The sequence below is a fragment of the Babylonia areolata genome, chromosome 12 (genome assembly GCF_041734735.1).
Source record: "Babylonia areolata isolate BAREFJ2019XMU chromosome 12, ASM4173473v1, whole genome shotgun sequence".
Lineage (NCBI taxonomy): Eukaryota > Metazoa > Mollusca > Gastropoda > Neogastropoda > Buccinidae > Babylonia > Babylonia areolata.
In genome coordinates, this window is record NC_134887.1 from 32,433,586 (window position 1) to 32,458,856 (window position 25,271).

Below are 25,271 nucleotides of genomic sequence, written 5' to 3' on the forward strand. Positions count from 1 at the left end.
TCATTGGGTGTAATCATTATCGTATCGTGCTGCGGCATCTTTCTCACACGCACTGAAACAAAACACACCAGCACAGCGACCTAACATCGCCGGGTAGCTAGCTCCCTGCAGACTGCTGGCACTGGGACTGTGGCTGCGGCAAACCAACCTTGCTGGGGCTGTGTATCAGTCAGTTCAGTCAGTTATGCCCATCACTCCCCCCGGAGCATAGGCCGCTCACAACAGTCCGCCAGAGTCATCTGTCCTGGGCTGTCCTTTCTAATTGTCTCCAGGTGTGCCCCATCTTCTTGGTGTCTGCCTCGAGGTTATGGGGCTGTGTATCGCGGACTGATAAACAGAGATGCCAACCCCTGCCAAGTGTTTGTCGGAACAATCAGGAAATTTGGTAGGAACATTCTGAATTTGGTAAGAACACTCAGACTCCGAGCCACATTAGCTTGTTCTTTCCTTGCACTCCATAGCTTAATACACCGGGCACAGACGCTGTTCGATCGAGACGCAACTGGACTTTGCCACATTCTCTCTTGTTCAGGCAAACAATTAAGCCGATTGGTCCACTCAGTGCTGTTTCAATGTAACACACATGCAGGTGTTAAGGGAAATGAGCGAGCTGACAGACTTGCTGGTAACGCAACACCAACGAGCAGCCTACATCTAGGAAAATCGGAAATCCTCAGAAAAGTCAAAGAATACCAAAAAGAACAGGTACAAGGCCATCACACCATTGATCGCCTCAAAGAAATAAAAGCAGAGAGAGGGAGCGGCCGCAAATCTAACATGAAAGGTAGAGCACGATGCTTTGCAAATCAAACAAATATCGGCATCATTTCCAAACCAACATTGCGCAAATTTCTTCAAAACGGAACAGAGTCTCTGTGGGCCTTTCCAAATACAATAGACCGAGCAACACACTAGACGCCACGTTCTTGGCATCAGAGATCTTTTCCCATCCCTCTTGCGGCCAGTCAGTGGCGGCTGTGTGTGTTTGTGTGTATGTGTGGGTCTGTGCTTTTGAGTGCGTTTGTGAATGCGCGAGAGTGAAATTGCACACAAGTGTCAGGAGAGATATGTGTACGTGTGTGTGTGTGTGTGTGTGTGTGTGTGTGAGGGGAGGTGGGAGTGCGGGGGGAGGTGGGGTAGAGGATGAGGTATGTGAGTGTATGCATGCCTACACTGTGGGAGCAACAGGATATTGGAACGTGTATATATATATATATATATATATATATATATATATATATATATATATATCTTTGTATGTACGTGTGTGGGGTTGGGGGTGGGAGATATGGGCGTATGTGTGTATGCTTGTACAAGTAAGTGTTCATCTCTGTGAGTGTGTGTTTGTGTGTGTGTGTGTGTGTGCCGTGGAAGCTGCGATACGTAGACTAGAAATGAGTGTGTGGAGGAGGGGGTAGAGGAGGTGCAAGGTAATGTGTGTGTGTGTGTGTGTGTGTGTGTGTGTGTGTGTGTGTGTATGTGTGTGTTGGAGCTCATGTACGTTTATATGTATTTGACTGTGCTTTCATATGTGCTTGTACAAGTAAGTGTTCATCTCTGTGAGTGTGTGTTTGTGTGTGTGTGTGTGTGTGTGTGTGCCGTGGAAGCTGCGATACTTAGACTAGAAATGAGTGTGTGGAGGAGGGGGGTAGAGGAGGTGCACGGTAATGCGTGTGTGTGTGTGTGTGTTGGAGCTCATGTACGTTTATATGTATTTGACTGTGCTTTCATATATGTGAAACTGCATGTCTGGTGCATTTCTGTTATGCATGTGTGGGTGTATGTGTGAATGTGTGTCTTCATATTTTACATTAATTTGCTTATTTATCACCATTGTTGTCTTATTTATTTATTTATTTATGTTTTATTATTATCATTTTATTAGTATTACTAATATTATTACTACTACCTTTTTCTATATTATAATTATTATTTATTTATTTATTTATTTATTTATTTATGCAAGCTTATCTATTATTTATTCCCCCGTTTTTTTGTTTGTTTGTTTTGGTTTTTTTTTTTGGTTTTTTTTGGTTTTTTTTTTGTGTGTTTTTTTTTTTCTTTTTTCTTTTTTTTTTTTCTTTGTGTGTGTGTGTGTTCTCAAGGCCTGACTAAGCGCGTTGGGTTACGCTGCTGGTCAGGCATCTGCTTGGCAGATGTGGTGTAGCGTATATGGTTTTGTCCGAACGCAGTGACGCCTCCTTGAGCTACTGAAACTGAAACTCAATGTAAACACACACGCGATTAGCTGAGCATCATCACGTGAGACCAAGGTTAGCAAGGACTGCCCTGACCTCATGATCGATAGATCTAGATCAAGCGTCTGGGTAATGTTACGTCAGGAAAGCCTGTGACCATGCTATGTAGTCGAAAATGAACTCGTCGGAACAATTTTGACATTGGCGTAACGTTGGAACAAACTTCGATGGCGAAGCGACATAATGACAACAATGGCCGCCAGGCCGCCAACTCGCTCTGATTGGATAGTATTTTTAACACTAGGCAGCCATTTTTGTTTGACGTCATACCCGGGAATTCCTTCTGCCTTCGCAACCAGCCAACAAACCGCTAGTGCAAACCTCCGTCAGTTGTCGTTTGTTTTCACAGAATCACAGAAATGTTTGGCTATAGGCTGAAAGCCTTTTGCCCTCATAATCAGTGTGCATTTATGTGCTTTTGGATCACTTGTTGTAAACAGACCTTTGTTTAAATCTGGCATAGTGTATACTACTGGGGTTGTTTTTTTTTGTTTTTGTTTTTTTTCCAATCCTGGGATTATTTTTTTTTCACTAACTCAGATTTTTGTCAGAGAATAATCGCACTTTAGCATCATAAATTCAGCTCAAAGGTTCGCTCCATCACCAGTTTCACAAAAAATGCAAATTTGACGTGTGTGTGTGTGTGTGTGTGTGTGTGTGTGTGTGTTGATGACTACAGTGCATGTTACTTTGTTTGACCCGCTGTTCCATGTAATATGAGGTTATCTGTCCATTAGCTATTGTTTTATTTCCCCTCCCCCCTCCTCTCTCTGTGAGTCTCTCACTCTATCTCTCTCCTGTGGCATTATTATTTTCATATACTATATTGTATTTGTTGAATTATGTTTTCTTGGCAATGAGCATCCCTACCCCCTTTTTTGGCTATCTGTAATAAACTGTTTCATATTCACATTAGTATTTGATAACATACACAATGTATATGCTCATGTGTATGTGTGTTTGTATGTGCGTAAGAGAGAGAGAGAGAGAGAGAGAGAGAGAGAATGTGTGTGCGTGTGTGCGTTTTCTATGGGGTTTTTTCCTATGTAGTTTATTAATACCATGATTGTGCCTGTGTGTGTGCGTGCGCGTGCGCGCGTGTGTGTGTATCTTATTACCATGCTTATGCCTTTCAGTAGTATTGTGTTTGCTTGCTATGACTTTAAGTAGCATTGTGTAGTGCATACAATGACATATATAATGTAGTATTGTGTAGTGTAGACCCTGTGGCATTGTCTGTTTTAACAAACTGCTGTGGATATTCCTATGGCTGGTACGTTTGTGTTAGCATACATCTGGATACAAGACCAGGTGTGACATGTATAACAAAGTACACAAAATGTTTTGTATCCAGCCAGAAGCAGTACAATGTATTTCTCATCTATAATTGTGTGTTACACCAGATACATAATAATGCACCTTTCATAATCCTTAATCAATTTTATGTCAAAAACTGTGGTTGATCACTTGTCTAGTACACAATTATATTCCACTTAAATGCAGAGAAATAGTAATACAATTATTAACAATACAACATCACACTGCATATCCAGTGCACAGAAGACATGAAAACATCCTCACAAATATAGACAAGTTGTGAAGTACATTATGAAATGTATGCAAGGAATGTGTTCACATTATACAAAATCAGATGAGAGCAAAGTGAAGTACATGAACATTAGTTATACTAAAGACTGGTTTATTGTCTTTACCAAGGTACAAACATTCACAGTTGGACCTAAATGTGCAAACATTATGATGAAATATAGATCTGTGGACTAAAACCGTAAGTCATGAGTAAATTAAGAATGTACTTGAAACGAAATATAATTACACACTCATACATACACACACACACTGCTTTCTTCCATCTCTTTCCCACAACCTTATCCATTCCCACTTCCACTCCACTCCTCTACTCTCAGAACCCATCCCAGTCATTAGGATTGTGAAGAACAAGAGTCATAATGACATGAACACTCCCAACCCTCACTCCACCCACCCAAAGCCATACAACTACACCATGCGCACAAACATTGCATTGCAGCTTCAGTATAGGTAAATGATCAAAGTTTGAATTAATAAAAGTAATAAATGTAGAAAAGTCAGTTAAAAGAAAAAAAAAGGTATATATGTATGCACATACCACATACAAACACATATGCACATACCACATACAAACACACACACAATAATTAATATATACATATATATTCTTCACACACACACACACAAACACACACACACACAGAAAATATATTGTGTGTGTGTGTGTGTGTGTGTGTGTGTGTGTGTGTGTGAAGAATATATATGTACATATAAAAAAATATTGTGTGTGTGTGTTTGTATGTGGTATGTGCATACATATATAGCTTTAAAAAAAAAATTAACTTACTTTTCTACATTTATTAATTTAATAATCATATATGTATATATATATATATATATATATATATATATATATATATTTGTGTGTATGTGTGTGTGTGTGTGTGTGTGTGTAACAGTCAGTGCCAGTTACAAGTGATTATAAACAAAATCAGTGTTAAGAGACTGGACCACAGAAGAGAATTATGGACAATTCACAGCCCAATCACATTTTTAACACATTAGCCAAATGATCAATCAGCTGTAATGCTATCAAAATTTAATTAAAGGATAAGAAGATGGCAAATATAAATGTATCAAATAGATTTCATATAACACTAAACTTGATGACTTGTCTTAGTTGTCTAGTTGTCACAAAACTTGAACACCTTAATGCAGTTTTCTAGATGGACTCTATGCACATTACACAGAATGAATTTGTAATAATCAGTGTGGTACAGATTCACTGATGAGATTACTGTGACAAAATTTTAAACCCAAACATGGAATGACAATGATTTTTTTAATAGGAAAATATTTTAGATGGACATTCTCTACATAAAGATGCAGTGGCTGGCTCATACACTCAGACATAATTCTTTCAGGATGCCTTTGCACTGGGAAGAACTCTGATCAATCATCAACTTACATGTCAGTCCTGTTTAATAAATGAAGTAATGTGGAACAAACACTGTCAGTACTGGTAGATGTATGTACATGTTGCCTTTATCATGATGACAATACAGGGAAGCCGTCTGTTTGCCAAAGTGTTTTATTGAAAATTTGAAGTATTCTTTTTACTGAGTGATTTCTGACATGCTGGACAGTCATAGTGGCCATGGTCATCTTGTGGTTCAGCACCTTGCAAACTTGCATCACAGTGAACATGTACCCAGGCACTGCAAGTTGTGCATTAAATCCAGAGTATTTCAGGATTTCCTGTGTTGTCATCATGACTAAGGCAACATGTACATACTTCCACTGGTACTGATGACAGTGTTTGTTCCACATGCTGTTTGTCTTTCAGATCTGGTTTCTTAAGTTTCAGTCTGGATTTCTTATTAGCTGTTCTTTTTGCTGGTATGAAGCGATGCTGTTTTTCAAACTTTTTATTAGAAGGAAAATTGTCTTTTTTATCAAAACTTGTTATGCCCATACCTTCTTGCTTACTCTTTAGCATGCCCTTACCAATTGTTAGTACATCCTTTAAACGATCACGGACCTCTCGGTAAATACTGACATCATCAATGCTGTGTAAAAAACTAATGATTTCAAGGGCCACACTTTCAGTAGCTTGTAACTGCTGATCTCTGTCAAAACTGTGTTCTTCCAGCCTGTTTTGATAGCATATTACCGATTCAAAGAAATTTGTGTGGTTTTCATCAGAATTACCAGGGTCTCGATTCACTTCATACTGCTTTGTAGTTTGTATCATATGGACTGCATGGATGTGCTTGCATGTTACAACTTTGGTCAGAAAGTCAGGACAAGTACATGAATACATATGAACACAAACATGACAGAAGTCACATACTAATCTGCAGCTGCACTGGCCACAGTCTGTCTTCTTCACATAGTGTAAGCGACCAGGCTCAGAAGAAGAAGGCACCTTCCATTCCCCTTCAACTTCAGTTTTCTCTATGCCTGCCACATTGTTGGCATTTTTGTGCCTATTTCTTATTTCACGTATCCGATTAGTGACTTTTCCTCTTTCTAGTTTAATGAACTGATCAATAGCTTTGTCTCTAGCAATTTTTAGTAAGATCACCAGGAGGTCATCAATCCTTCTATTTTGTTTCTTATCAAAATACACATCCTTCAATACCCGGTGAAAAGCCTCTGCAAACATATTTGTATTTGCAAGAGATCCTATTCTATAACATGCAGCCCAGAGTTTTGTTTTATTTCCTTTGCAATAATTATCATGAAAGTATCCGTGGAATGTTGGTGAATTTATTTCCCAGAAGCTAAGAGCAGACTGAAGAAGTGTAAGAAATTTGGATTCATCAGTCTCCATCTGCAATAATTTTAAACAGGCATAAATGTGGCATTCATCTTCGACATCTTTCCGATCTTTCCCTGACTTAAATATTTCTCTGAGTTTTTGCCGCCAGGCCTTGTCAACATGCCATGAACAATACAATCTCTTTTCAGGGGCTTGTTCAAAGGCTTCACACCAGGCATTATAAAAATTATTAGCTAAATCGCTCATGAACACCTGTGGTGCCAAAGACTGACCACAGGCATTCTTTATGGCACTGAAAAATAGTTTCAGAGTGTTTGCATCTTCTTTATTGGAAATGACCCATGCAACAGGAATGGCTTCTTGATAGTCATCTAGAACTAAAACAGTTGTTAATAAATATGTGTATTGTGTTGTACCATGTGTGGAATCAATACAGACAATGTTTTTTGCATATTTTAACATAATGTTCCTTTGGAAATCATTCTGAATACACAAAAAAAGTCTTCATTTTCCAATGAATCATGTGTATCACCTGCACGTTTGTAAAATATTATTGGGTTGTCTGATGATTGTTTTAAAGCTTCTACCCACAGGTAAACACTTTTTGCATCGTCTTCATCTCGCCTGGCTCGTGATATTTTGAACTGCTTCTTAATGTTGAGAATATCTTTTCTAGTGACCATCATGTCTCTGTCAATATGTGTTATGTCAGCTCTTATTTCATCGAGAATAGTTTTAGCATCATGACCCTGTGTAAGTTTACCTACAATAAAATCACGTAGACCACTAGAAATGTTCAAATGTGCCAGTTTCAAACAGTGGCCTGTGTGCTCAAAGCAAAATTCAGCTGTCACAGTTCCAGTTTCTACATTTTTACGACATGTTATATATGAAGTACATCGATGTCCTATCTTGCAGGAGCCTTGTGATTTCATGGACCTAATACGATTTTTAACTAGTTCAGGTTTGCCAGACGGATGACAATAAAAATGTGTTAATAAGAAAACTTTTCCCTTCTGGGTTCCACTAGCTTGAGTATAAAATGATTTGGAATCTTTCTCCACCTTCCTTTTCCATTCAGTAAAATCTGTTTCATTGTTGAACTCTTTGGTCTGTATTGACATTTCTTTTTTGTGCTTAATGCGGTAGTGTTGTATGAGGTCTTGAATTGTAACACATGAAAACCCCTCGCAGTCTTGACAAACACAGTTTGTGGGCTGATTGCTTTTGTGTTTGGCATACTGAACTGTGTGGTTTGTTAGTTTGTGTTTGCGCAAGCCTTCCTTTGAGCCATAATTTTTATCACAGTAAGGGCAATTCCATTTCTTTTTCAAAGAGGGGAAAGACTGAGCTGAGTGAGAGTTTTTTTCAGAACTAGATGTAGTGTGGTTATGTGAGGTCTGTGAAATGCTGCTTTCTGGTTTGTTCTGTTCTGTATCCCCAGTGCTGGCTTGTGCCTGACTGCTGCCGGAGTGGGTATCCATTGTGTTTGTGTCTGTCTGATCATCTCTAATGTGAAAACGTTGCTTGCTTGGTTGGTGAGATGAGGATTCTGTTTTTCTTTTGCGTCTTAATCTGTCCTTGCTGTTGGAGGTGTGGTCACATTGTGTCTGGCTGTCTTTTGGGGAACTATATTCAGTGGTTCTGTCCGTGCTGTTGGAAGTGTGGTCACTTTGTGTCTGGCTGTCTTTTGGGGAACTATATTCAGTGGTTTTGTCCTTGCTGTTGGAGGTGTGGTCACTTTGTGTCTGGCTGTCTGGTGGGAAACTATATTCAGTGATCCTGTCCGTGCTGTTGGGGGTGTGGTCACTTTGTGTCTGGCTCTCTGGTGGGGAACTATATTCAGTGGTTCTGTCCTTGCTGTTGTAGGTGTGGTCACATTGTATCTGATTGTTTGCTGCATTTAGTCCATTTAATGTGTCAGTGTCTGCATGTGGGAAATGTTTCATTATGGACACATCAAGATCTTTGGTCATGAACCACCTGATGAGGACTCTTCTCAGAAACCATTCGTACCTCGATGGGTGTTTCAGGAAGATGCCATCATCAGCCTTAGGTCCAGTTAATTTCCTGAAATACGGCTCATCAGTGGCAGCTAGCACAGCACACACACCAGCAATCACCCCACAAACATTGCTGCAGATCTGGAGGGGGTAGTTCCTGCATTTTTTTTGTACATTTGTGCTGGTGGCCTGAAGGACTGGGGGGATGCATAACTATTACTTTGGGTTTATCCAGATTTTCTATTCCAAAGGCACCTGTGTATGGAGCCAGCCACTGCAGAAGGTCTTCTGGAACCTCCCACCCCAAACTATCACAATACATAATGACAGGATGGTCAGTAAGGTCCATGGTGACCAATACCCAGTGGTTGCCTGGTCGTTTGGGAGAGCCAACAAAAGTTTTGTACCGTTGGACTCCCTGACCAGGAACCCTGCCAACATTGGTCACCAAAACCAGTCTTTCTACTGGAACATCGTGCCTACTTGCCAGTCGCTGGAGACTATCCGGTGTGGACACACCCACACATACCGTCAGAGCAGGCGTGCCTTGTTCGTTGGCCCTGTCTGCCAGCCATTGCAGCTGAGAGGAATAAAGCCACCCTCCAAGCCCTTCACCGCATAAAACGGCCATCTCCTTCACAGTGCTCCCTGTGCACACACATTCACACAAGATTAAGTTGGGTTTTTTTTGTTTTTATTTTTATTTTTTGTTGTTGTTTTTTTTAGACCAAATTTCTTTATAGTGAGAATAATAAAATAAAACATCTTTGTTGGAAAACCCACAGCATCAGTGGTTAGAAAATGTAACTGATATTCTGGATGTTTCTCCTTTAAGCTAACCAGTCATGGGGTTCAAGGGAATTACAATCAGCATTGATAAGAAAATGCTTAACACTGCTTTAAAACTTTTTTATATATATATGTTCATAATGTTGATAAAGTTAATAAAAATAATAGTAACTTCTTGCATTTTCGGATTTGTATAAAACTTCATATCAGTTTGTGTAATTGTTAGACCTGCATGCCTCTATGTCTGTCAACCTTAACTCTTCAGCAAGAGCACTATAAAAGAACTTAGAAGAAGAAAAAAACAAAACACACCTAATACCATGTTTCACATTCTTATCCAAAAGTGAAGATCATAGTACTGCACAACTTCTTTCTACACACACACAGACACACACACACACACAGACACACACACACTCAAACTCACACACACACACACACACACACACACATATATATATATATATATATATAGATATAGATATATATAGATATATATATATATAGAGAGAGAGAGAGAGAGAGAGAGAGTTACTTGAATGTTGACATCCCATAATGAAATTCAATACATGCCAGTGTGTGAGTACACACAGGAAATGAATTTCAGCAATGAGTACAACTGTACAGAAATGAATGTACATCATTCAGAGAGGAACCAAAACTACTGTATTCAGTCAGAGTGGAGGGTAAACATACATGACTTCTTGGTAATTTATTGCCAAAACAAGTAACCAACATATCAAATTTTCATTGAAAACAGTACATTTTTTTTATTAACATGAAATACTGTCCACATAGAAACTAACAAAGCTACTGGGATAGATATATAAATGTAACATACCATACTCATTGATGAGTTCCCTTGCAGGCCTGTTCCATATGATGTCCTTGAATGCTTCCAAATTGTGGACTTGGTCAACATCAGGAATATATCCTGGCACCGGGAAGGCAGATTCAAACCACTTTTGCTCTCTGGCAAAATGTTGTGGGTACTCTAACCTCCTTGCAAGGGAATCTGCAAAAAAATTAATGATTCAGATTGTGACATCTCTCTGACACAATGAATCAGTTTTTGTATTTACTGTGTACAAAATTGAGGTGGTTTTTTGTTTTGTTTTGTTTTTGTTTTTGTAATCCAAGTCACACATGATTATACAGTTTCATATTACTTTTGACAAAAAGATTTCTTTTTAAGTATGTACGTGTGGTTTCATGTATGTCTTCATTTAGTTTAAATACAGTCGCCTGTGATATCAAAAGAACAATCCATCTTGAACATTATCTCAGAATTCAGTTGTACCAATGTGGTATAGAATCACTCATAAAAATATTTCTTGTGATGATGTGACATAAATGTGAACCCAAAGATGGAAGAAAATAAACTATTATCCTATTGACAAAAATCTGATAAGGAAAGAATTATTGAGAAGTGGGGAATGTGAGTGTCTTTAAAACATGTTAAAACAGACCTGGCTGAAAGTATACCTGTGTTCTTTTTTTTCCCCATAACAGTTTTGCATGCATGTCATTAAATGAAAAAGTCAGTGTATGTCGCCATCCTAAGTGTTCACACCTGATATGATACTTGGGAAAACTGATATGCTTGGTGCACTCAGCACATGTACAAATCTCCTGTCCTATGATTTTGTTGGTGTGTAGAAATTACATAATGACTCATGCAAACTACTAACTTTGCTCGTAAAAGAAAATAACAGTCTGCTTTACACTGCATGTAGTCTGGCTTGGAATTATATTTACTGCAGCTGGATTTCCTTTTCTCATGTTTCTTTTTCTTTTGACCTCACAGTCACACATTTTCTTCTTCTTGTTTAGCATATGCTGGCTGCAACTCCCACCTTCACTTATATAAGATGGGCTTTTACATGTGAGAACATTTTAACCAACAAAATATGCAGCCATAGCCCATTTTCTGGGGTAGGCACACATCTTACACACATTTTAATAATTACTGAGCTATTTTCTAAAACTTACAAAACCAAAGTATCAAACCACAACATGCCCCCAAATCAATCACTGAATCGGTCAGGAAGAAACACTTCAAGCATGGATTTTTTCAGTTTGATTTGTAATCACTGCTTTGAGTATGGTTCAATGTGTTTTGCATGTTAACAGCTGCAGTGTGAATGGGCTTTCAATAATATGAATAAAGAAATACAGACAGAAAAAACTTCTGATTGAATATTATCAGACAAACAGAAAATAACTGATTCATCATTTATGTATAAATTGCATAGTTACATGGTTTTCTTCTTCTAATTTTTACAAAGTGTCATGATTATAGTTACTTTTGTTTCTTTTTGTTTCTATAAAGTGTCATGATGTAACAGCAAAAGCATACATGTGGCCATTTAAAAATTCTAAGAATATTTTATGAATTTATTTCTTCTAATGAGAAAGTCAGAAATATGTGGAACAGTTTGTACATGATAATCATTTATATGTATATATACCTATTTGCTACTGCTTTATTTTTTTATTTTTTTATTTTATTTCTTTTCTTTCTTTTTTCTTTTTTTTTTTTACTCATTTTTCATTTTTTACAGTGACTGGATGAACAATGGCTGACACAAATACCCAATACCTACAGCAGTTAAAAACCACCTAAAATAATCAAGTTATAAAAAAATTTTCAATCCAAATCATCAAGAGTTATAAACACTATCCACTTACCTCTATCATGGAACATGGTCATCTTGAAAGAAGCTTCAACATTTGAAAAGCTGATCGAAATTCGCAACGGAATTGTTTTCTCGCTTGTAAAATGCCGTGACGCCGGAGGAGATGAAGACAACGCGATGCGCAGAAAGACAAAAGTATACGTAATTAGCAGAGACCACGAACCGATACCACAAATAATTCCATAACTCTTTGCGCCCATGTGGAATGCTATATTTAGACCACCGACCACAACCAAAGGGTGTTCCCAAAGTTAAAAATACTATCCAATCAGAGCGAGTTGGCGGCATAAAAATACTATCCAATCAGAGCGAGTTGACGGCCTGGCGGCCATTGTTGTCATTCTGTCGCTAGCCGCAAGTGTATAAATAGATTTATAAATCTGTGGCCGTCTCGGGGCGGGGGGAGAGAAGCTGGGAGGGGGAGGGATTCAAGATGAGTGGCGTGAGAGTTTCGCTACTGTAACGTCACGAAAGGAAGGACACGGCAATAAATAAAAGAAAAAAATTTAAAAAATATAAAGACCCACAGCCCACCTCATTTTCCCCAGCTTGCTGTGTTCTCGCTGAAGGAAGCGCTTCAGGGCCTCGTCCTCTTCCGGTCGCGTTTGTCGCCGACACAGCAGCGTGGTCTTCACGCCGAAATAGGTCAGCTGTAGCCACAGAAAGGCGACGACCAAGTTGACCGCTGCCACGGGTGTTCCGAATGCCATCCACGACACGAAGGACACTTGGTCTTCTCCCTTGGATAGGCTAAAAAAATGAACAATTGAATAAAGATTTTTTTTAATGTAAGTCTTGCTGAAAATAAATACAGAAAAATTGTACAGATACTGCTCATACTCTCTTCGACAATGCAGTCCAATAGAATGTAGTCTTCTCCTTTGTATAACCTCAATACCGTCTGTTGCCTGCTACTGTCAATAACCCGAAACAACAAAGAATGACTATTTCAAGACTTGTTTGATAATTTTAATAAAACATTAACAGCACAATAAGAGGGGAATAGGTCCAGGTAGACAGCTAAACAACCTACGCAGCATCAAAAGAAAAACACTCTGCAAAGATGCATTAACATAATAATCAGCAAATAATATAAATATATATATATATATATACATACATACATATACATATATATACATAAAAATACACACACACATACACATACATATACATATATACACACACATATATATATATATATATATATATATATATATATACACATATACATATATATATATATACCCCCTTTTCTCCATCCGCACACACACACACACACACACACACACACACACACATCAAAACCAATAAACCACCCACTACCATTCCCTACCCGTCCATCCACCATTCTCCCCAACCCATCACCTCCACGCACTTCCCCTTCACACACACACACACACACACACACACACACACACACACATCAACCAATAAACCACCCACTACCATTCCCCACCCGTCCATCCACCATTCTCCCCAACCCATCACATCCCACTCACTTCCCCTTCACACACACACACACACACACACACACACACACAGATAAATTACTCATCCAGTACCACCCCTCCCCCAAACCACCCACACACACACACACACATAAACACTCATAACCCCACCAGACAACACCACTGATACTCAACGATTCCACATAATTCTTGAAAACTATGTTGGGGCCTGTCCCCGTCAGCGTGCCCACGCCTCCGATGTTGGCCGAGTAACACACACTGAGACACAGTGCCTTGACCAGACAGGCGGAGCCTTTGTCCAGCCTGTCCACGTTGAGGTTAATGGCTGCATCGTCGTCGTCGTCGTCGTCGTCGCCATCGTCGTCGTCGTCGCTTGGGACATCTTCCTTCTCTGGCGTTGTGTTGCCGTCTGTTGATTTGTCTTGGTGCTGGGGTGAGGGGCTGTGGCCATCTTTGTCGTGATTATTTTGGGAGAGGTTCGAGCCGTTGGCTTCGTTGGGGACGACCACTGTCTCCCTGAAGGGTGAGACATGGAATGAGAGAGACATTGTTGCAGACACGTTCTTCATGCGATGCTCGCCAAGTACGAACAGTTGTTTTTTGTTGTTGTTTTTTTTTGGGGGGGGTTTTGTTTGTTTGTTTGTTTGTTTTTTACGTGTTAGACTCATGTTTTCCACTCACAAGCATTGTTGTTTACATTTAGTGCGAAACCTTCCCTGCGCGTGCAAAGGTAGACTGACACAATAGAGACATCACACACACACACACACACACACACACACACAGGTGAACAATACTTTCTGTCTCTAAATGTGTCAGTGTGCGTGTATCACTATGTGTGCGTGACAATGTGCATCAGCAAATGAATGAGCATAAGTACGTATGCACGTGCCTATGCTCGTTTGACAAACCAGTCTTTTACTGAAATGAGAAAACTACTAAAAATGCTATCAAAAGGCAATAGAAACTAAAATAACATAACCGGTTGTCTTTACACAACCACACAACACACCGTTTGTAACACACACACACACACATACACACACACACACACACATATATATATATATATATATATATATATATATATATAAATATATACAAATACATATATTGTTGCCCACCTGCCAGACTCAAGGTCCAGTTCTTTCTCCAAAGCAGATATATCACCGTCGTTCCTGGTTCCTACTGGCCAGGAGAATTTCAATTCTTGTCCTAGCACAAGTCCCAGCACAGATAGTCATCATGGATGTTGTTTAAAATCATCATGTAATTTGTTAGCTGAAATATAAACAGGTCAGTTCAAGTCTCAATACAGGGACTCATTATCGCTGTTGTTTAATATATATATATATATATATATATATATATGTATGTATGTATGTATGTGTCTGTGTGTGTATTACTGTGTTTTTGCCTATGCTACCTGAAATGTAAACTTCAGATTGGTTGACGAGCTGTTCTGGCAGGGAACACATTGGACGACGCACGCACTTCCCCCTACCCACCCCCACAACACACACACACACACACACACACACACACACACACACACATTGAGTTTCTATACGAGGGAAAAGACAAAACACTGAGAAAGAGCGAGAGAGAAAGATACACACACACACACACACACACACACACACACACAGAGTAACTGGATCTAATAATTTCCATGCACCGCACCTGACCTGTCACCGAGCAACTGTTTGGCTTAAATATTTAATCGTCTGGTCGCAAAAGTCTTTAAGTTCAATACTCTTAATTAAAAACATCCCTTCTTCTGTAACTTTTTTTTAAAATCCCGAAATAGATCTTTGTTCAAATTGTTGTCCGTGCATGCTAGGGTATGAGATCAAACATTTTCGTGCACTGTCAATCCATGGTTTAGATCTATAACCAACAAAAAGTTGTTGTTTTATTAAGACACGGTTTCTTACGAAATACACGTTTTTTTCTTCCAAAAAAAAAAGAAAAAAGAAATGGACACTTGCCTGTGCTGAATCCATGTCCGCCATTTAAGACGCAGACGACACCTTTTTTAAAAATACTTTTTTAGACTTCGAACAAAAGAGTGCTTCTCCAGTTTCTAACCGATTAGGCTTAGGGGGGTAACAATAAAAGAAAGAAAAAAGAAAGGAAGAGAGTGGTTAAATAAAAAAAAGGTTTTTTTTTAAAAGAGGGGAACTCATTGTGAAATTAGGCCTTGTGTTTATCTGAAAGTTATGCTATCTGTGTGCCGCATAAACACTTAAATTACGTCACCCATTTAAAACAACAGTAACAACAACACACACAAAACCCTAACGCCTTTCGGTTTTTGAAAGCTTTAAAGAGAGGGAGGGGAGGGAGGGTGGGGGGGCGAAAGTTATAGACAGTGTATAATCTCTTAAATCTTGCCAGTGAACGTATCAAGAGAATTCACTCTTCTCCAAAACTAGCCTTGCAACGTTTTTCGCAAAAACACGAGATTTGCGATTATTTAGTAACAAATGTATCCCCATTAAATTCCTTGCAAATTCTGTTTTCTCTGTTTTCGCCTTCTCTTCTTCTTATTTCGATCTGCAGTTTATGGTTACTGGAAGGAAACTTTATCAAAGGATATATATATATATATATATATATATATATATATATATATATATATATATACATATATATATGTGTGTGTCTCTGTCTCTGTGTGTGTGTGTGTGTGTGTGTGTGTGTGTGTGTGTGTGTGTGTGTAATAGTATCTGGAAGTTGTGAGATATAATTTTCTTGACAAAAGTTGGGTTTGATGCTCGCGCTCCTATAGAACAGACATTTAGTTCTGTACAAAACAGAACTTTGCAATGACTAATGCAAGTCTCTACCGTAACAGAACTTTGCAATGACTAATGCAAGTCTCTACTGTAACAGAACTTTGCAATGACTGACCTAACTCTGTACAACAACAGAACTTTGCAGTGACTGACCTAACTGTCTTACAACAACAGAACTTTGCAATGACTGACCTAACTGTACAACAACAGAACTTTGCAGTGGCTGACCTAACTGTACAACAACAGAACTTTGCAATGACTGACCTAACTCTGTACTACAACAGAACTTTGCAGTGACTGACCTAACTCTGTACTACAACAGAACTTTGCAATGACTGACCTAACTCTGTACTACAACAGAACTTTGCAGTGACTGACCTAACTCTGTACTACAACAGAACTTTGCAGTGACTGACCTAACTCAGTACTACAACAGAACTTTGCAGTGACTGACCTAACTCTGTACAACAACAGAACTTTGCAATGACTGACCTAACTCAGTACTACAACAGAACTTTGCAGTGACTGACCTAACTCTGTACTACAACAGAACTTTGCAATGACTGACTGAACTATGTTCAGCCACAGAACTTTGCAATGACCAACGTAAGTGTCTTCAGTAAAATAAATTTGCAATGACTGACATAGCTCTGCACAACAACAGAACCTTGCAATGACTGACGTAAGTCTCTACAACAACAGAACTTTGCAGTGACTGACCTAACTCTCTACAACAACAGAACTTTGCAGTGACTGACCTAGCTCTGTACAACAAAGAGAATTTTGCAATGACTGACGTAAGTCTCTACAACAACAGAACTTTGCAGAGACTGACCTAACTCTCTACAACAACAGAACTTTGCAGTGACTGACCTAGCTCTGTACAACAAAGAGAATTTTGCAATGACTGACGTAAGTCTCTACAACAACAGAACTTTGCAGAGACTGACCTAACTCTCTACAACAACAGAACTTTGCAGTGACTGACCTAGCTCTGTACAACAAAGAGAATTTTGCAATGACTGACGTAAGTCTCTACAACAACAGAACTTTGCAGAGACTGACCTAACTCTCTACAACAACAGAACTTTGCAGTGACTAACCTAGCTCTATACAACAAAGAGAATTTTGCAATGACTGATGTAAGTCTCTACAACAACAGAACTTTGCAGAGACTGACCTAACTCTCTACAACAACAGAACTTTGCAGTGACTGACCTAGCTCTGTACAACAAAGATAATTTTGCAATGACTGACGTAAGTCTCTACAACAACAGAACTTTGCAATGACTGACCTAGCTGTGTACAACAAAGAGAACTTTGCAATGACTGACGGAAGTCTCTACAACAACAGAACTTTGCAATGACTGACCAAAGTCTCTACAACAACAGAACTTTGCAGTGACTGACCTCACTGCCTACAAACAACAGAACTTTGCAGTGACTGACCGATCTCTTGTCGCAGATGGTGACCGTCGATATCACTCCTGTGCTGACGCTGTGCCTTGAAGAGTCGCGCGAGCAGAGCACGTGCAATGGGGGTCATCATGGCGGTGGTGGCTGTATTGGTGATCCACATGGAGAGGGCTGCAGTGGCCAGCATGAACCCCAGTAGAAGTCTGTGGGAAGGTAGAGCGGGATGGCGAAGAAAAGGGATGGGGTGGGGTGGGATGTGGGGTGTGAGGTGTAGGGGGGGGGGAGGGGGTCATGAACGTCAACTTTTCCATGACATGTCATCAATGTCGTCGTTGTCGTTGTCATCATCATGTATGTAATTTGTTGTTCTTGTGATAATCGTCGACATCGTTATACGTAATATCCTTGTGTGTGTGTGTGTGTGTGTGTGAGTGTGTGTGTGTGTGTGTGTGTGAGTGTGTGTGTGTGCGTGCGTGCGCGCGTGTGTGTGTGAAGCCTGACTGAATGACAAGAGGAAACGAATGATGAGCGCCTTGAAGGCAGCTGCCAGTCGGCTCTACCCAAGAAGGCAGCCTGCTGTGCAAACGACTCTGTGCTTGTAAAACGCATAGAGTTTAGTCTCTGACCGAAGATAGGCGCTATGTATCAATGGTAAGAAGAAGAAGAAGTATACGTATACCAGCTATGAATACGTCGTCATCGTTGTTTTTGTTTTGTTGTTGTTGTTTGGTTGTTGTTGTTTTTTTTTGTTTTTTTGTTTTTGTTTCTTTGTTTGGGTTTGTTTTGTTTTTGTTTTTTTGGGGGGGGTTGTTGGTGTTGGTTTTTTTTTGGGGGGGGGGGGTTTGGAGTGTGTGTTGTTTTTTTTTGGGGGGGGGGGTTGTTTGTTTCTTTGTTTGTTTTTTTGCTGTCTCGTTATCGTTGACATCGTTAAACGTAAAGCAGCTCAATGAAAAATATAGAGAGGAGTGACTACGTAGCTGAATCCATGGATACAAGTCGATCATCACCATGGTCGTCATCATCGCAGTAGTTATCGTCTTCGTCGTCATCGCTAGTGCTATTTACCGTTAACATCGTCGTTTAAGTCGTCTCTATAATCAATAGCAGCAACAATAACAACTGTGTCATGGTGGTGGCGGAAGCAGCAGGGGAAACAATTGTAGTGACGGCTGTGTTGTTCTTGAGGTTGCAGTTCTTGGTGGTGTTTCTGTCGATGATGATGATGATGATGATTATGTTGGCGTCCACTTTGTTGATGGTGTTATTGTTCTTGTCATCACCACCATCATCATCCATTGAGATGTCTACCAGGATTCTTATTGCTTGTTATGATATTCACGACAAAATTAGTATGCAAGACAAGCTTGATAAAATGCCAAGCCATACGAAACATGACCAGCTTCAGAAACATGACAAGCCTTTGTAAAAAAAAAAAAAAAAAAAAAAAAAAATGACAAGCTTTAGAAAACTGCAATAATTACGAAATATGATAAGCCGTAGAAGAAATTACAAGCCTGATTATATAACAATGACAAGCCACAAAAAGTCCTAGAATGCCTAGAAAACTCGGCAAGCATTGGAAAATAAATCATACTTCAGACTTGATCATGTCATCATAACATGAGGAAAATTCCCTTGCAAGCACGTACGTAAATACACAAAACACAAGCAAGAAGACATACCCACGCGTGTTCCACCCCCTTAATTTATCCCTGCCTATACGTTAATACGTAAATATCGACGGGCGCAATAGCCGAGTGGTTAAAGCGTTGGGCTTTCAATTTGAGGGTCCCGAGTTCGAATCTCGGTGTGTGTGTGTGTGTGTGTGTGTGAGTGCATGTGTGTTCACCTGTGTGTGCCTGATGCATGTATGAGTGCAAATAGGAACATGCCTTTGTGTTTGCTAGAGCATGTTTGCCATTTGTGTTTTTTTCACTGACATTTGTTAGTAATTTCCTTATCGTTTCTTAATCTTATTACTTTTACTGATACTGTAAGTGTAACATTAAACAACCACAAAATTATGCGCTTAGAGATCATGTTACTTTTGTTAGGTAAAGCGTTTATTCATAAATAGCCTTGGTCATTTTAAATTACATTACATAACATAGAGCTCCACATTGGTGAAAGAATGCCTGGAAAATACTTCATAAATCATTTCTTTTGGCAGCTGCTGTGGAGAGGAAGATCAGCAGCCTGAAAACGTACTATCTGAAAGTGAGGAAGATAGTTCAAGGGAAAACGGGCAATTCCGGGGGGACGAAGAGAATGTGGGAGCACTTCGACCATATCAATGGATTCCTTGGCTCCACCCAGTATGATGCCAGTACAGTCACAGGGAGCCAGTTCTCCATGGATACCATGGAAGATGAGACTGATGTAAGTATACAATAGACTTTAAGGCCAAAAACTACACTTTCACCCAACACAAAATGTTCAGTGCAGTGTGAGAGTGAACATATAGTGCAGTTTAAAGCCAAAAAGCTGCAGTGTCTTATTCTTAATATATATTGATATTAGGCCTCATATTACTTTTTGGTGTTGGGTGACTCTGTGTTGGTATGTGGCATCCATTTGGAATGTAGCTTCATTTTCAGTTAAACTGTATATTTTTAACATTGGGGCATGTTGCCTTTTTGGTTTTTCTTTTTAGTTTTAGGCTTAATGAATATTTAGTGTGCAACTTCCCTTCTGGGTGACAATGTATAATCCTCCACCCACACCCCATCCCCTCCAAGTTTCAATGAATGTTAGGTGATTAAGTATATTTGGAGATATATTCATTGTGTAGGTTTACCATGTAGATTGAAAAAAAAGTGCATTTCATGACAACCATTCTTATGTAAAAAAAAAATAGACATTTTTCTGCATGTTATTCCTGTAGACAAAGAATGAAAGATCTTTATTGTATAAGAAAGCAACAAGATCACAAAAAAGTAATGATTGAGACAGTGTCATGGCCCAAGCCTACACAATATGGTAAATATAGGTAAACCTCAACTTTTCTTCAAATGAGTACTGGTACATGCAGTGACTTGAACATAATACACAGTATGCTTCAAAAACAGCAGAATACTTTTTTTTTCATTGTCTCTCTCTCACTCTACATATATCACAACATTACAAGCACTGGATGGAAGTTAAATCTCACACACACACACACACACACACACACACACACACACACACACACACACACACTTGTTTCAACAAATTTATCAGAACGCTTAAATTGCAACTGCAAGGAAAAAAATGAAAGCATATTATCTCTTTTATTTGTAGTCCATTATTATCAGATATAGACACTTAAAAGGTATTTCAGGAGGTGGGAGCGGAGGTATGGGGGGCACTAGTACAGTGAAACCTGGATAATTTCAAATCCTGGAAAATTCCAAGTTACTGTTCTATCTTATTTCCTAGATAATTTCAAGTGTATTTTTTAAAAATATAATAATAATAACTACGGTTGGTCACAAAACTTTTGTCTAGCATCCCTATTCCCCCCCGGCACACACACCATGCACACACTCATGCACACACAGAGCAAGCCATGTTTCTAATGTGCTACCCTAGCATTCTGCCAAGGCACTGCACCTTCCCTCATAAAATAGTCCTTGAGGGCATCCCTAATCTGCATGCCACTTGCATATTGTTGATGCGCACCTCCCTGTCCTGCATGCAATCCAGGCAAGTGTGCATTCTGGTTTTCTCGCCATTGACCAGGCACAATGTCATGGTGTGGACCTTCTTCATGGTCCACAGCTGCAGCACCACAGTACTGCTGATCCTGTGCCTCTCTCAGAAAGTTGTGTAGGGCAAGGCAGGCCAGCACAATTTTCTTGACTTGTTTCGGATCTTGTTTCATGGCTTGTTGGAAAATGCCAAACCGACAAGCCAAGATCCCGAAAGCATTTTCAACAATCCGACGAGCTCTGCTCAGTCGGTAGTTAAACACCTTTTTAGTGTGATCTATTCCTCGCTCTGGGTATGGTTTCATCAGGCTTGGTGATAGAGCAAATGCCGAGTCAGCCACTATTAGACTAGGAATTCTGACATTGGTTCCTGGTAGAGTTATCCCAGGTGGTGCTTGCAGCTGTTGCCCCTCAAGGCTCCTCTTCAATTTAGATGAGTTCCAAATTGTGGCATCACCAACTCTTCCAGGTGCTCCAACTTCATAGTACAAAAATTTGTATTTGGCATCGGCAACAGCAAAAAGTACGATACTGTGAAACCCTTGGTAGTTGTAGAAACTGGAGCCAGCATTCGGAGGACAGCGAATTCGGATGTGCTTCCCATCCATGGCTCCAATACATTGTGGAAAATTCCACTTCTGGAAGAACTTGTCCTGAATTGCTCGCCACTCATCTTCCGTTTCAGGTGTCTGAAACAAGACAAATACATAATGTACATACAATAATTTAACCTTTGGGTTTGCAGAACTTGGATTACCCGGCTTCTGACATTGTGGAACTGACCAGGAGAGTGCACAAGAGCTAACAACTGCAGCCCGGCTAGCACTTCGTCGGTATCATGCGCTGACCCTGAGATGCCGGAGAAGAACACAGGCGGGCGCATTACACCTGGTTGCAGCTCATCCACCAGTACAGTTGATCTGACTGGTGATATTACAGCGCCTGAAAGGATGCGCACGGGTGTGAGCTCACCAAGTCTCACACCTCCAGTAAAGGAAGCCAGAGTGGTTTTGGGCAGGAAGGGATCTGATCCTGCCAGCAATGATCCCTTGACCTCGAGCCTACTTGAAGACACCAGGGATTTAATCCAAACCATGAAGGAGGCGAAGAGAGCCAAAGAAGATGACAAAGATGCAGACTATCATTTTTTTTATGAGCCTTCTTGGTGATGTGCGGAAAATAAAAAATGAAATGAGCCGACTCCAAGTGAAAAGAGAATTACAAATGATAGTCTGGGATGCCCTCACGCAGGAAATGAATCATTAATTTCAGTTTTTCTCTTTCATCATTTTACTTTTTAGTGTTATGTTTCTTTTTGATCTTGTTCTAGTCAACAGTCTATCACTGATTTGGTGTGTGTGTGTGTGTGTGTGTGGTGTGTGTGTGTATGTGTGTGTGTGTGTGTGTGCATGCGTGCGTGCGTGCGCACGTGTGTGTGGCACCTGCGTAAGCCACATACCTGTCTGTATAAGTCAGTTGATTGACAATTTCATCAAAATTTAAATCATATGATTTCAGTGTCTAAGTGATTTATGTTTATCCATCATCTTTTTTCTTGCTCTAGTCACATAATATTTTTTGTTACAGTGACATAAAGTTTTGCTTTTCCTTTGTACAATAACTGTGCTAAAAAGGGTGAAAAAATGTAATAATGAATAACAGGTGCATGAACATTCTTTTATTATAATATGTTTGTGACCCAAACCCAAATCCTGACTTTTTTTTGCCAGTCATTGTTTTACGAGTCAAAAATTGTAGCACATCTGAATTAATGAACAAGCTTTTTTGCCTATGTTCTTTGTTCTTAAATCTAGTCATATAGTAGTACCCTCCATTACATAACTTTATATCCTCCCATTACAGTACCCCTCCTGCTGTGACATTTCCCTTCTGTGTTAGAATTACAATTGCTCAGTTTGTAAGGCCCGTCCATTATAAGACCTCATAGTAATATTGAGTAAATTTTAAGGCCTGACACCGGAATACAATTTTTGTTTTAGAAATGTAATACAATAGATAATAGGGAGTTGATAGCCTGTATACAAAGAAGAATATGAATAGGGAGTTGATAGCCTGTATACAAAGAAGAATATGAATAGGGAGTTGATAGCCTGTATACAAAGAAGAATATGAATAGGGAGTTGATAGCCTGTATACAAAGACGAATATGTCACTGACAGTGAAGAGGTAGGTTGGGTACATATGAGAAAAAAAAATTTTTTTAGTGCCTTTGGATTTAATGTGTTAAATGTGTGGACACTGGGGACAAAAGCATGCATGAATTTACAAGAAGATAGACATGTTTGCCACTCGGCAACAAGCTTGTTGTCCTGTTATGGTTTTTTTATATTTTTTTTTATGCTGTATGTCTTCATGTTGTATCTTTTATTTTTAATCATTTTTGCTTCTCTGTTATTTGTCTTTGGAAGTAATATTAATTGTTGGTTCAGACTGTTCAGTTTACTGAACATGGAAGAAAATACTTACATCCCCAAACTTATTGTGTTTACAAAAAAAAAAGATGAGATACAGAGGTGTGTAGAGAGCTCAGTATGCTGGTAATAGGTGAAAGATGGATTAAGCAAATATTTAAACTTACTGAGAATGTTGTGCTATGCATGGATTTTTTTTTTGTGTGTGTGTGTGTGTCATGTTCATGTTGTATTTCAAAATTTTTATTTGCTATTTAAGTTAAAATGACAGCAAAATTTAAGTTGCAAAGCTCTGCTTTTATAATAAATGATTTGATTATAATAATAACTGATTTGATGTGTGATTGTGCTTTGTATTCTGATTTTCTGTGACTGACAAAGTTTATACTTATTAACTGATATCCCTGAAAACAGCAGATAGCTGTTTAACAGTACATGACAGGATATTGAAAGACATTCATACATGTAATACTTTGAAATTGTAGGTTGTACATTTCTTCCCAACTGTTTTAACTGTTTGGTTGGTCTGAAATGTAGTTTTATTGACAACAGTTAAAAGAAACTGTTTAAAAAAAAAAAAGTTAAACTGACTGTTTAAAAGTACATGTTTAGTTAGGTTTAATACCCAACAAGACACAGGGTAAAAACACATAGGGGTTTTGGTTTAAAATGAGAATGGGTAGTTTAACTCAAATTTCATTGGAAAATTAAGCTAAATAATATTTGCAACAAAACGTTCAAATTTTGAATCATCATGAGATTATTTCACAGGCAAATAATTATGCCAGGGGGACAAATCAAATTATATAAAACTTACCGTTAGGTACTTGTCCTTCAAGACTTCATAGATAGCTTCACACGTGTCTGGAATAAGGTATGCCAGAGTTGCCACAGGGATGCGGAACAGAAAGAACATTGATGCGTATGTGCCACCTGTAATAAGCAGATGACATTGTTGCTCAATTAACATGCTGAATATATTGCATACGAGTATGGTGTACGGCGCTAAGTGTAAGTAAGTCCAAAGTGTGGCAGATGCCATAAGATAAGATGTCGATGAGATAAAATGTGGCAGATGCCATAAAATGAGATAAGATACAGTTGCATTCCTCTCAACAGCTCGAGACTGATATTGCCTCAAAATAAAAAAAGTATCACACTGAAAGTTGAACAAGGTCAGGTAAACATTTTTGTATGGGATCTTCAGTGTCTTATGATAAATACCATGTTAAAAAAAATTTTTGCTAGTTACAGGCCAATCTCTCTCTTCTCTCTCTCTCTCTCTCTCACACACACACACACAAATACACACATAGACATAGACATGTCTATATGTGTGCAGCATGCAAACATGCACTGTGTATGCAGGCACACAT

At 39.1% G+C, this 25,271-nt stretch overlaps 1 protein-coding gene across 2 annotated transcripts in view; it reads right to left on the minus strand.

Moving 5' to 3' along the window:
• Positions 1–25,271, minus strand: part of LOC143288535 (Na(+)/citrate cotransporter-like) — a 54,745-nt gene that overhangs the window by 14,890 nt on the left and 14,584 nt on the right. For both annotated transcript variants that reach the window (XM_076597126.1, XM_076597125.1), the window contains exons 5-8: positions 17,805–17,974; positions 14,679–14,769; positions 13,729–14,070; positions 12,617–12,832 (exon numbers count right to left, since the gene is read on the minus strand). In XM_076597126.1, coding sequence (XP_076453241.1) covers positions 12,617–12,832; positions 13,729–14,070; positions 14,679–14,769; positions 17,805–17,974 — 819 coding nt within the window. The remainder of the gene's footprint in view (positions 1–12,616; positions 12,833–13,728; positions 14,071–14,678; positions 14,770–17,804; positions 17,975–25,271) is intronic.